The sequence below is a fragment of the Aquarana catesbeiana genome, linkage group LG05 (genome assembly GCF_042186555.1).
Source record: "Aquarana catesbeiana isolate 2022-GZ linkage group LG05, ASM4218655v1, whole genome shotgun sequence".
NCBI classification, from domain to species: domain Eukaryota; kingdom Metazoa; phylum Chordata; class Amphibia; order Anura; family Ranidae; genus Aquarana; species Aquarana catesbeiana.
Window position 1 is genome coordinate 457,963,671 of NC_133328.1, and position 14,635 is coordinate 457,978,305.

General features: G+C 43.4%; 1 protein-coding gene across 1 annotated transcript in view; it reads right to left on the minus strand.

The window, feature by feature from the left end:
- Positions 1 to 14,635, minus strand: part of TWSG1 (twisted gastrulation BMP signaling modulator 1) — a 67,754-nt gene that overhangs the window by 48,349 nt on the left and 4,770 nt on the right. Inside the window, 3 exon segments of the mRNA XM_073631352.1 lie at positions 1,031 to 1,051; positions 1,054 to 1,129; positions 11,410 to 11,569. Of these exon segments, the coding sequence (XP_073487453.1) occupies positions 1,031 to 1,051; positions 1,054 to 1,129; positions 11,410 to 11,532 (220 nt within the window). The 5' untranslated portion in view covers positions 11,533 to 11,569.

The following is a 14,635-nucleotide window of genomic DNA, read 5'->3' on the forward strand; positions in this document are numbered from 1 at the left end:
TTTTGCATGATAATCGCAGATCAAATCGGATGTTTACTAATGTCACAAAAATTTTTGCACGTCAGAATAAAAATTCGGAAGTGATCTCATGTGTTTGTATTGCTTTTTCGAAGGACAGCTGTACTGATTAAACGAAAATGGTGCGATCTGCCATCGTACGGAAAAAATTTCATATGGGTACAGTGTTGCATGAGAGCATTGAAAGCTGAAAATTGGTCTCATTAGCAAGGGGGTACAAGTGCTCAGTGTGCAACTGGTCAAACCGGTACACACTGACAGCTCCGACCCATGCAAGGTTAGTTCAGCGATTCCCCCCCCCCCCCCCCCCCCCCAAAGCGCTTTTGTGTTCTGACAAGGGTATGACCTGAACACTCAGATCAGCCCTCTCTGCCATTGGCTGAGAACACTGATCAGGAGTCGGTCGGCTGCTGGTTTTCCAGCATGCGCGGCTGGCTTTTGTCAGACAGACAGACATACATATGGGCCAAATGTCGGTCGTTCTTTTTTGAACCAGCCACTGTCTCCCGACATTTGTACAGGGCTTTAGATTGTAAGCTTGTTGAGGGCACGAATTGATGTGAATGTGCAGCATATATATGTAAAGCGCTGCTTAAAATTGACAGAGCTGTATCAGCATCTCTAATAAAAATAAACATGGGAAAATGTGTATGTATTGCATAGATGTACATCAGGTATTTTTTTCTGCCCTGACATACAAGATATGATTTGCAGATGCAATAATAAAATGTTCACTATGTCTTAGTTCTGAACACTAAACACACCAGCAAATCACTTTTTTTTTTTATTGGAAAAACCAAACTTTATTAAAAGAGAAGGTACATGTCCAATAATCAAAAAACAGAATTATGGGGACATCAGTTATATAGATTGAAAACAAATAGCAATATTCACAGTTTCATGATCGTACTATAACCTATATTAAGATTTACTACATTGGGTTTCACTCATCTAGAAAATCACTTTAAAAATCTTTTTGCCTGTCTACACAAGCTCTAGAACTAGCACTTACCTACACAGTCACAGCACTCATCCAGAGTGTGCCCAGACACAGCATACATTCCTTACAGCAAGAGCAGTTGCCATCTGTAGGGCGACACTGGCACAGCTCCTGGAAAAAAATAAAAAAAAGCATAATGGGCATTCTTAGTACTATAGTTAGCTTTTTTTTTTTTTTTATTAGGACACAGGCACAGTGTGGTATTTGCGAGAATATTTTACAAATATATAAAAAGGGAATATGTTTGTATAATCTATACCTAGATCTGCTGCAAAGCACAGTAGGAATGTGTTATGATAAGATCAAGGTAGACAGAGCTGATTGAAATGGTCACATCCCTCATTACTGCTCCCAGCAGGAGAGATACATGAATGCTTTTTCAATGCAGAGACTTCTGGTCTGGAGTTGAAAAAATGTCTGGAAGGGTCACACAAAAGGAAGTCATTAGGCTCCTGTTTACACACCAAGTTCTTAATGATCTTCCAACAATGCTCAGAGTAAAGTCTACACCATTGCCTGGAGTGAGATGCTTCATTACTGCTGAAACGTGTACAGTGCTATCAATGTTTGACTGGAAGCAGTGTACTGTATAAGAAAAAATAGATTCTTACTGCACACTTTAATGCATCACTCATTCAGTGCACTCCCTATTGTGCGTGCAATACTCACGTAAAATAGCTCTGTACAGCTGCATACAATCGCCTTCACCATTGATATCTATGGGCTGCAGTTCATAACATTCGGGGCACCAGAAATGCGTAGTGTCATTATGCTGCATAGTCAATGCCTAAAGCCGACCATACACTAGCAGAAATATTTCATTTTAAGAACATTTGTTCAAATTGAGGCCTCCCCCTGTTCCTTTGCTTGCTACTTACTAGTCTGATCGCCATCCATTCAAATATTTCTTAATGCACACCACTAGACCAGCACTGCTGGATATCTCAATTATACTAACATACTTTATATTGTCTTTGATTTAACTTGTTGGCTGAATGTTGTAGCCATTGTTCTTGTTAATTGCATTCTCACAATAAAATGTAATTTAAAAAAAAAAAAAAAAAAAAAAAAAAAAAAAAAAAAAGGAAGGAAGAACGTTCATTTAATTTTTTAATCTATAGGGGTCAAATCAACATTCTTATTTGAACACAGTGGGGGTGGAGGGAGCGGTCTGGAATTGCTGCGATCCAATGGTCAAGCCCGGTAAACACTGCTGAATATCCGCTGGTTCAACAGAAACCAGCCAACATTCAGCCCATGTGTACAGCAGCCTGGCCAGCTTCTGTTTAACGGGCATGCTGGAAACCAGCATCCGATCAGCAATGGCAGCCAATGGCTGTGAGCGCTGACCGGTGTGCTCTGGCAAGGGAAGGGGTCAGTCGTCGTCCCCCCCCCCCCCCCCCCGTCAGCACACATTAGCTCAGCAGAAGATAGTTCTTTTTTCGTTCAACCAGTGGGCTGAACAAAAAAAAAAAAAAACCCAACAGATAGCGTGTACCAGACTTAGGTCTCATTGTTGCGATCAAACTCTGCTGCCATAGCATTCCTTTATGAGGGTGCAGCATAATTTTCTTTTCCAAATGATCAAACTCCTATGCAGGAGATGCGCATATATATTGTATATATTTAAATTTTGTTCACACTAAAGTGCATCTTCCACACAACACAGAGGTGTGAAACAAACCTCCATTCACACTAGCAGAACATACTCACAGGTACGTGCTGCTAGCATGAGTGAAGCCTTACCGGAGCTTTCCACAGTTCTAGGCTTCCCAGGCACCGCAGTGTCTGTTAAACTCAGTACTGTAAATAGCTGTATTAAGGCTTGAACACATAACTTTCGCTTTAGAAAAGGAAAAGGGCCTAGAGCTATTTGTCAGTAGTTAACATTATGCATGCTTCTCTAAAGATCCACATTCTGACACACATATCTTTCATTCTTTATTCCTTTCTCTGGTTCTCCAAATGTAAGCATTTATGTTTTATCAGAACTGGGAAAAAAAAAAAAAAAAATTTAATCCCAAAATCAACTGGAAAACAGAGTTAGGTACCTGGTAACTTTTTCTAAGAAGTCTTCCAGGGCAGCACCCGAGAGATAGGCTCCTCCTTCCTGCAACAGGAAACACATTAGTCCACCATTATAAATTTTTTAGTCTCACTTGTGTGCCTCAGTAGTATTAAAGTACCAAAGGAACTCTCAGTAAGCCAATGCATCCCCAAAATACCTGGCATCATCGCTTAGGGTGGGAACTAGTGCGGTCCTGGAAGACTTCTTAGAAAAAGAGTTACCGGGTATCTAACTCCGTTTTCTTCAATCGTCTTCCAGGGCAGCATCCGAGTGGATGTATCAAGCAATACTTACTAGGGTGGGGATAAGGCCTGGAGCACCTTGCGGCCAATGTCTGGTCTTGACAGCTGGTCGATGCGGTAGTGCCTCGCGAAGGTACTGAAGCTCCGGCGTTGCCCCTGCCTTTTCTGCGACCGAGGTTGCTCAGGCTTTGGTCGAGTGGACTTTGACCCCACTTGGGGGGGGGGGCAAGGTTTTGTGTCCGATAGGCCCTCTGTATGGCAAGGTTTATCCATCTGGCTGTCGTGCTTCTCGATGCCTGCTTTGCCTTATTGACTCCTGTATGGAGGACAAATGATGTTGTAGTTCTTTGCCGGCCTTTTGTTCTCTCGAGATAAGCTATGAGTATTACGTCTAGCTTGTTGTACGTGTCTCTTTTCTGCTATCCATTGAGTTAGGAGGAGATGGATAACAACATTCTGCATCCTGTGGAAGGTTGAAGAGACTTTTGGTAGAAGAACTTGGTTTGGCGAGAGGACTATTTTATCTGTGTGGATCAGTCAGTAGGGTCCATCATGTAAAAAAACCTTGACTTACACCCAACTCCCCTGGCCAATGCTAGGGCTACTAAGAGTACGGTTTTTAGTGTAAGATTTTTATCTGAGCACTCCAGTGGTTCGAATGGCGGAGAGAGGAATCCTCTGAGCACCGTGGAGAGGTCCCATGTCGGAGTTCTGCCGACTTTAGCGGGTCTGGCTCTATTTAACGAGATTAGGAATCTCTTTATAAAAACGGGTCCTTTGCTAATCTGGTGTCCAGACAGGGGGAGAGTGCTGCCACTTGTACCTTCAGTGTGCTCTGAGAGAGCATCTCCCCTGTGTACAGAGATTCCCCCATGTGCGCCCCCCCCCCCAGCTAGGGTACTGGCAGCTGTGGTGATCCTCACATGGTTGGCTTGCGCCCATCTGCGCCCCTTGGCATAACGGAGCGGATTGAGCCACCACTGAAGAGAGATTGTTTGACCAACCGAGGGACAGGAATTGACATCTCTAAGAATGATGGATCACCATCCACAGGGTCAAAATGTGATTCTGTAGAGGCCTCACATGGAGCTGTGCCCAAGTGATGGCTGGAATAGAAGTGCCCCCTAGTTGGGACTTTAAATGGACCACCAACTCAAAGGTTGTATAAAAAAAAATATTCTTTAATGTAATAAATTAAAATGCAAAAGACCACATATATAAAAAGGATGCACAACATATGCTACATGAAACAAACCAAATGTGTTAAGTAAGATCGCATACAAAGTGAATGCCCAAATGCACGTTTCCGGTATAAGGTGTTCCAATACCTTCCTCAGGGGGCCAAGGGTTCAGAAAGTTTAATATTCAAAATAAATGCTAAAATTGCAAAGAGACATGGTCAGATAACATATACAGTCAGAGCATACATATATATCACAGATAATACATGTAATCAAAAAGACCAATGGTCATGATAGGAGGAGGTGATTGTATTCAGGTACAAAATATATATAATCACAGGACATCAAAACACATCAAAAATTACAGAGGTGAGAGCCCAACATACCTGTATGGTGATTCAATGTCAGAAATACGCATTAGGGACCAGTGAGTCCATATTAACACTGCACACCTCGCCATCAGTGGGAATTATGAATATTTAGTGAGTTCTCTGGGTGCATGGCACCTGCATAGTCTGCATAATGAAGATAGAGGATGAAAAAGAAATGGAAATGTGAATGAAACATAACAATAATGATTAATTCCTTAAAGGGACTAAGAAATAGGATGGATGGACAGATGATGATAATGGGCCCCCCCACGAGAAAGGACGCAGATGAGTGGGGTATAAAAATATCCTGTGGGACATAGCTACACACAGGGGGAACTTATAATCAATTGAAGATCCTACAAGGGAGATAGCAGAAAAAGGATGTAAAGAATAATAAATAAAATAATCCCCAAATGAAAAAATCCCGCAAAAGGGGCCCCCCCCAAAACCCAAGAGATGGCTGGGATCGAGGAAATCATCAGTCCTAGCACTGCCTTGTTCTTTTCTTCCGTTGGGAATTTTTTGGTTACTCTGGCGTCTAGCACATAATCCAAGTATACCACCTCTGGCTTGGAGTCGGCTGCGATTTTTCTGTATTTACTATCCACCCCAGGTTTTGTGGATAGGAAATACTTGCGCAGAGGTTGTTTTCTAGGTTCTCTGCTGTACCTGTCTAGGTATGATATGATGCCTATGCCCTGCTGTCTCAGGCCCTTTAGTGCTTCTGCCATAATCTTTGAGAAGATTCTGGGCGCAGAAGAGATGCCAAAAGGCAAAGATGTGTACTGCAGATGCAGGGTGGCCACCATTCCCTGGATCGTGAACCTTAGGTATGTGAGGACTTTTCTTTATGGGCACATGTAAGTATGCCTTGTGCAAATCTATTGTGGCCATGCATACCCCCGCTCTTCTGTTGAGCGGCTTCCTTGTTAAAGCTCCTGGGATGAGGAAAGGACGCCTTCCCCTGCTTCTTTTTTGCTTGGGGGAACCCTTTGTTCTTCGCTGCGGTCCTGTCCAGGACCGTTTACAGGTCTGGCCCAAAGAGAACATTTCCTGTGAACGGGATCCCGGGACAGCCTATTCTTGGAGGCGATGTCCCCTCCCATGACTTTCAGCCACAGGGCTCTCCTCACCAAGGCCGTGGCCCTAGAAGATATCTTACTATTTCAGCCAAGGCATCCGCTAGGAAAGCTGCCACTCTGGTTAGTGTGGGAATGGTCCTCACTAATTCTTCCCTTGGTGTGTCTCCTAGCAACTCTTGCAGTTGAGACAGCCAGCTAACATTGTATGCGAGCTGTGCAGGTGGAAGCTATTGCCAGATTCAAAATCGCCGCCCCTGCTTCCCATGCTCCACATCATTAAAAGCGAAGTCGGAGTTGTTTGCGACTCTCACTAGGGAGGCATCCACTTTGGGACATTTCGCCCAAGTCTTTGTGTCTTCCTCTGCAAATGGATACCTGCGCTTGACCGCAGCTGGTATGAAGAGTTTCTCATTTGGCTTATCCCACTCCCTCTTAACTATGCTTTTGAGAGTTTGATGCACCAAAAACGGTCTGGGTTTTCTGGGCTGCAACCCCTTGTATATTTTGTTGTGCTGGGAAAGCCCCGCAGCTTTTTGCTCTTTGATACCCAGTGTGTCTGCTATAGCTTTTAGGCTAGGTTTCCACTTTGCAACCCGAAAGTGGGACAATTTTTTTTGCCGCGATTTTGATGTAACTTGAAACCATGCCTGTGTATTCTTGAGGTCTATGGACCTTAAGTCACATCAAAGTGGGACCAAAGTAGTGCAGGGACCACTTTGAAGTCACTGCGACTCAAAGACACACAGATATGACTGGTACCCGTTGGAAGTCACGGGGTATGCCTTGTCATGTGACCCTGCATGACAAGTCGCACCAGATGAGACCGAGCCATTTTGTTTATGCATTTTTGGCATAGTGGCTTTTTTCACACTCAGGGAAAAAACGGTGACTGCAAGAGGTGCATGCCTTACTCTGGTCTCCGCCCTTTTTTCCTCTGGGGCCTTTGCCTGAAAGTAAGCACAAAGGGCCTGAAGGTTGGCGGTGTACAATGCAATTGTACGGTTTGTAGGGAGGTAAAGACAGAGGTGACTCCAGAGTGCTCTGGTTTACCTTGGAGCTGTCCTGACATGCAGGATCTGCAGGGCAGGGTGGAGAAGCGTCCAACCTGGTAAGCCACCAGGATCCTCGGCTTAGAGAGCCCTTTCTGCTTCCTGCTCCAGCCCTGCGCCCAGCTGACCTTGTGCGGGTTGTGGACACACCTGCCAGATCCTCCTGGGTTTCCAATAGGGAGGGGAGCATTAAAGGCCTTTTCATTTTTTTTAATCCGCGCTACAGCCGACCGGAAGTGATGTCACCAGAAGCGACTCACTCTAGTGCTTGCCCTGGAGGCCCCAGCCTCCATCAAGATGGCCGCCGACCAGACCGAGTGACCGGAAATGATGCATCCAGCGTCATCTTGCTACACCTCTCAGGACCGCAAACGAGGGGTTTTTGCGGAGAGGTCTGTGGGATGCAAACGGAATACGATCAGCAGGTAGGAGGGTCGGCGGCCAGGTCGCCTGCACAGCGAAGGAACCTTTAAAGCACCTGGAGTGAGGGGCTTGGCCGGATGGCCTCCACCATCAAGGAGCAGTAGCTGTGGGGAAAAATGCCGGCGGCATGTAGTGCAGCTGGGGGGATAGTTACATACCCCTCTGTAGGGGCAAAACTTCAGGCAGAGCCTTGAGGATCAGATTGCTGCCCCTGCTCGACCTCCCAAGGCCCCTTGGGCTGAATGGGATCCTGGTCAGGGAGTCCCTGCAGAAAGCACAGAGACTGTATAAAATAACAAACGTTTGCAGCTCCCGTGGGTCCGGAAGAAACCCAAAACAACTGAGGCACACAGGTGAGACTAATAAATTTATAATGGTGGGGCTAATGCGTTTCCTGTTGCAGGAAGGAGGAGCCTATCTTTCGGATGCTGCCCTGGAAGATGATTGAAGAAAATAAATTCAAAGAAGAAGTGCAAAAGAAGACATTCCCTAATTTTTAAACAGATAACATTACACCAGTGGAGTTGCCCCTGATCCATTTCAGAATAAAATATATAATACATGCACATTTTCCTGTGTGTTATCCCTTTCAAGTGCAGAAAAATACCTGTCGATGTAACAGAAATGCACTCAACTTATATTTTTGTTGTGCGCTGACAACACACAGCATTTTTGTGGATTGAATGGAATCAGCCCTCCCAGCTGTTGCTAAACTTTGGAATTCCTGCCATTGGCCTCATCTCCACAACATAGCCCTAGATAAGAACTGGAAGGGCTAATTACACTCACTGAGATAACACAGGAAGCATGCACAGGACAGCTCTGTATTTCTTATGCAGGTATGATTTATTGTACTTATTGAACAGATATAAGAAAATGCTTTCAATGGTATCTTTAACATGGTTATGGCTATGGAGGCTTTGATAAACAATATTCACATATCATACTGGGTTTTACAAGCAACTGTTTCTATTTGCTACATCACCACTCTGATCTCCAAATATCACCCAAATCGTTCTCTTGGTTCCTCCCAAGACCTTTTGCTCTCTAGCTCCCTTGGTCGCCTCCTCCCATGCTCGTCTCCAGGACTTTTCCAGAGCCTCTCCCAACCTCTGGAACACACTACCACAAATCGGACTTGTTAGCTCCTACTCTGCCCACTTTTAGGCGAACCCTGAAAACTCATCTTTTCAAGGAAGTCTATCTTGCCTTTAGCTAACAACCAAATCTTCTACTTACCACATCAGTTCATCCCTTACAGTTACTGCCTTTTGTTTCACCAGCCGCTCCACATTAGATTGTAAGCTCACAGGGGCAGGGCCATTCTAACCCTCTTATATTGAATTGTACTGTTGCAGTATTGTCTCCCTTTACATTGTAAAGCACTGCGCAAACTGTTGGAGCTATAAAAAATCCTCTATAATAATACATTCTGTATAATAGTAAATTTTAAATGAGTAACCCTGCTGTTGGGGACCTCAAGGTGGGGTGGCGGAGAATGTTGTTGGGTTAAAATAACAGTTCCCGTTTGTGAATCATGTCAAAATTTTAATAAAATCTATTAGATTAAAAAAAAAAAAAAAAAAAAAAAAAAAACTCTGCATTTCCGGTCAGTATTTTGCACCGGTGCGCACAAATACGCACATATGAGCACAAATATGATTACATTTTCCCTAGAAAAGTATTGTGAATGCAAATGTGCATATAAGTGCAAATTCGCACAAAACACACACCTGAAATTACGTTCAAAAACATTAGTACAGTGTGCAAGAGTTTCCCATAATGTCCTGTCACCATCTCTGACCAAGCAGTTTAATACCGTCAAACTTTACCAATACATATTACGAAATATGTTGTGGTACACACAACAACATTTTGTTGGGGAGGGGGAGATGGAGAGTTCAATGACTGTGGACAATGAGAAGTTGTCAATCAGCACTAACATTTTTTCCCTCTTGATTTTACATTGTCTGACCAACGCTAGACACTTAGGGCACTTTCACACTGAGGAGCGGGGCGTCGGCGGTAAAGCGCTGCCAGTTTTGGCTGCGCTTTTCGGCCGCTAGCGGGGCACTTTTAACCCCTGCTAGCGGCCGAATAAAGGGTTAAAAAGGCGCTTTACAAGCACAAGTGCTTTCACATTGGAGCGGTGCACTGGCAGGACATTAAAAAAAAAAAAAAAAAAAAAGTATACACCACTAAAGCGCCCCGGAGATGCTACTTGCAGGAATTTTTTTTAACGTCCTGCCAGCACACTGCTCCAGTGTGAAAGCACTGGGGCTTTCACACTGGAGTGACAGGAGAGGCGCTTTACAGCCGCTTTGCAGGTGTTATTTTTAACGCTATAGCGCCTGTAAAGCGCTTCAGTGTGAAAGTAGCCATACAGGTAAAGCTATAAAAAGGCATAACTGGCTACTAACAAACGCCACAAGACTTTATCACGGTCTAAAAACATGGAGATGTTTTTCACATGCTGTTGGTTGGAAGGCTGTAAAGTCAAATGGTAGCCCTGCATAAACAAGGTGCAGCCCTCAGAAGACCTGACCTAGTAATGGTCAGTAATGATTAGTAAAAAACTAAGCAACCTATAAATAAGGACATTGTTACTTAGTTGTACCTGGTGCTGTTGGCTCTCCAAGCACAGTCCTTCATCACCCTGTACACCCAACACTAAGCAGTTGCCTGGTGGATTCAGAGGCAGCATGAACACCATGGCAATAGGACTGTCATTTAATTTTCTATCCTTAAAGCGGTATTTAACCCAGAAGCAAACATTTGTAATTTTGCGGTATTGCAGCTTACCACTTCTTAGATGTGATGGATGCATTTTTTTAAGGCTTTGTTTCCTTTATTTTACCTGATGATTTAGCCAGCAAGTTTGTTTTTGGACAGAGCAAGCTGTCCTGCAGATGTAGCAGTTAAAAGGTTGAGACAAACCATTTAACACCGACAGGGGTGCTTACTATGTTCAGCTTTTTTTATGTAAAACCTTTATCCTAAAGAACAAAACGGTTTGCTGTAACGGCCTAAAAAGTGTTAGCTGGAGTTTGGCTTCAATTTGTTAGTGTAACTAAATCTGCTAGTAGATCTAACACTCCCCTCCTCCCCAGACTGAAAATGCTGCTGTCCAAAAGATGTCTCTGTTGCTCCTTCAATCCTGAGTGTAGGCACCCTAATACAGGGGGAACAAAGAAAACGAATGCAGCCACCACATGTAATGATTAGTAAGGCGCAATGTAGTACATTTGTGGCTTTGGTTTTAGTACCGTTTGAGATAAAAATGACAGACTCAGACTGGTAGCATTGTAGCCTTTTTAGCCTGCCTAAAAACACAAAATTGTATATAACCCCCCCCTCCCCCCCTCTATTTTTACTTCTTGTAATCTTGTATTGCCTGTCTCTTCAAGGCTACACATTTCTCCACTGAACTATAGAAGAAGACCTGGTTGTCACACAGACTAGCGCGTATATGATGTCTATGATTATCTCCATTAAATGGTGGAGTGATGGGACTTAGGCAGGCCATACACTATGCAATGATGGCTGAAGCCATCCCCCCTGGGAGAAGACCGTGATTATCACTAGCGGCTATAGCAGCCGCTAGTGATAATCGCAAGAGAATTCAGCAGGCTGGCTGTTTCCAAGTTGATGGACTGATCACTTTGGTACATTCAGCCTGCCCATACACGGTTCGATGCAACAGGAAAAATTTGGAAAGTGTATGGCCGGCCTAATGGAAATTTAAGGGATGTCTTCTTTTCTACTCACAGAAGTGACAAGTACACTGCGTTTCTAACCCAACAGAAAAGAAAACAAACGCAGCCACCACATTTGAGGACTGGTAATCTGCAAAATATAAAAGTTTTGGTTTAGGGTTTAGATATGCTTTAAAGATAGAAGACAATCATATTACACCAATACATTTATTCTACAGAGCCATGAGCTAAGCATTCTAGTAAAAGGTATTTACCATACCTGAATTAAGCATTTGCTGACATCACTTGCACAGAGGGCTTTATTGCAGCACTGTACTGGCAAAATCCAAGAAATGCACAACGCAATGGCTAATGCGGGGATGGGAAAGTGATACGACTTCATTCTTTACAAGGAATAAAAGGAAGTCTTCCTGGGAAAGCTGGAAATAAAGCACACCATATAGAATACAAAAGTTAGCATATATTATTTCATGAATGCAATCAAAATATTACAGCGCCAGAGTTTTTGTGTAATATGACCATAAACTGAAGACACATTACAAAAGGCTACATGAGATAATGTTCACAAATTATGCAATCAATAAAATCATCAGTTAACGATAATTAAGGTCAGCAAGTGCGCAGTAATGAGCACAGTGTTTAAAAAAAAAAAAAAAAAAAAATTGGTAGAAGACATCAGAAAGATTTTGCATTTCTGTAAATGCTATGAGGATGGGAAATCACCTCTCCTCCATTAACAGTGAAAGCTGGTCATAAGGATTTGACCAATGCAAGATCTTTTTTTTAAATCTGAAAGGTGCGCCTATACATACTAGAGAGCCCTCAGACTTGCCAATACCAATTACTCATAACTATTTTTAGTGTCATGTGACACATTAATATATTAGTAAATTTAATAATCTAACACTAAATACATTTTACGTGGTGCTTTTTTAAATTAAATTATTATATATTGCATTTTGAACCACATTCAATTTGCGTCAACAAATTCAATATTCATGGAGTCAGTCCATGGTCCCACTTCACATTACAATGCCCCTTTACAACACAGTTCCCCCTTGATGGCAGTCCCACAGTGTCCTCATGTCATGTCTTTATAATAATGTAAAGCAGACTGCACTGTAATGATTACAGTGCCTCTTTACTTTACTGCGCCTCTTTATATTACGGTGCCCCCAACAATCACAACCCCCATCACAATGCCCCTATTCCTCTATTATTTCACACTGATGCCTTTCGATTGCTGCCTCCCCTGCACAGTCCTACCTTCAGCAGGTCAGAGGCAGTTATCAGCCCATAGATCCTCTACAGGGTCTTCTGCCTGCCTGCCCTCTGTACGGTCAAGACAGTTCCTGAGCTGTAGGCACCATGAATAAACTACGAGTTTGCTGATCAGCGCCCTCACAGTTCATTGATACTACAACTCCATCTGCCGTGCCGTCCCGATCTGCAGCTCCTCTTCCCCCTACCTAGCTGAAAAGGATGACATGGTCGGTGAGGAGGGAGACCGAGGAGAAAACACACACGCTAAGTGGCATGGCCGCTCAGCAGGAGGCGAGTGGCAACTGCGGTCCGTGATAGTCCTGTTTGGACCACTGTCCCTGTCACCTCCTGCTGTACAGCCCAGTACTGTTGCGGGGGTTGGGGACCCCTGCATTAAAAATGATAAGTTCACCTTTAGCAGCATGCCCTTTTGCACCTGCCGCCAGAGCTCCCCTCTGTGTGATAGGGGGAAATCTTCTCTGCCTACACAGCCACATCATTCGTTCACAGGAACCTGTAAATAAACTACAAGTCCTATCCTCCACCACAGCAGATGGAGTTGTGTATCAATGAACTGTGAGGGCGCTGATCAGCAAGCTCGTATTTTATTCATGGTGCCTACAGCTCAGGAACGGTCTTGCCCATACAGAGGGGCAGGCACAGAGCTCTAGGCATTGTGTGCAGGAGTCTGGCATTGCACCAGCTATCTACTGATTGGATTGGATGACAGGCAACCAATATGCAAAAGGTACATTTACTACACTAACAAAAAGACATTAAATGTATTTAGTGGTGAATTGCCAAGTATGGCTATCCTTTCAGCTCTATAAGCCAGACACTGCAGAGCTTTAAGAAGCTGCATTACAACAATCAGGAATATCTGTGTCTTAGGTTTCATTATTACATAATAAGCCTGGCTTTTGTAGCCGCTGTTAATTTACAGAGCTGGCAAAAGCAGAATGCAAATCTTTTCATTAGTAGAGGTTTATCCTATTCCAAGATAAGATAAGCAGAAAACATTTCACTTGATGACTGATGGTTGCCTAATTAACAGGTTTCATTTTGGGCCTATTATTATATGAATATATCTGTTTACAGGAAGTGTGTAAACTTCAGGACTTTTATCAGCTACACTAAAATCTAAACACATTTTACACTCAAGGATCTACAAACTTCTATATATAATGTCTTTAACTCGTTATTGCACAAAAGTAAATCAATGTATAAATAAAAAAATGTTAAAATTCAGAATTCTGGACCAAAACCGAAAATTCAGGATGCTCTTGTCCGAAAACTGAAATGGACAATATATACACACACACACACACACACACACACACACACACACACACACACACAGTATCTCACAAAAGTGAATACATCCCTCACATTTTTGTAAATATTTTATCTTTTAATGTGACAACACTGAAGAAATGACACTTTTCTACAATGTAAAGTAGTGAGTGTACAGCTTGTATAACAGTGTAAATTTGCTGTCCCCTCAAAATAACTTAACACAGCCATTAACGTCTAAAACTCTGGCAACAAAAGTGAGTACACCCTTAAGTGAAAATGTCCAAATTGGGTCCAATTAGCCATTTTTTCCCCGGTGTCATGTGATTCGTTAGTGTTACAAGGTCTCAGGTGTGAATGGGGAACAGGTGTGTTAAATTAGGTGTTATCGCTCTCACTCTCTCATACTGGTCACTGGAAGTTCAACATGGTACCTCATGGCAAAGAACTCTGAGCAGCTGAAAAAAAAGAATTGTTGCTCTACATAAAGATGGCCTAGGCCAGTGTTTCTCAACTCCAGTCCTCAAGGCGCACCAACAGGTCATGTTTTCAGGATTTCCACTATTTTGCACAGGTGATTCGATCAGTTTCATTGCCTTAGTAATTACCACAGCCGTTTCTTCTGAGGGAAATCCTGAAAACATGACCTGTTGGTGCGCCTTGAGGACTGGAGTTGAGAAACACTGGCCTAGGCTATTAGAAGATTGCCAAGACCCTGAAACTGAGTTGTAGCATAGTGGCCAAGTGGTGGCAACCAGGTGAGGAGTACAAAGACAAGTGTGTCTTGCCTACAGTCAAGCAAAGTGGTGGGAGTATCATGGTCTGGGGCTGCATGAGTGCTGCTGGTGTCTTGTCGAGAAAGTTCCCCCGGCGGATAAGGACCCACCTGTGCTGCGCTTGCGCAGTACCAACGTCTACAGAGCTGCAGA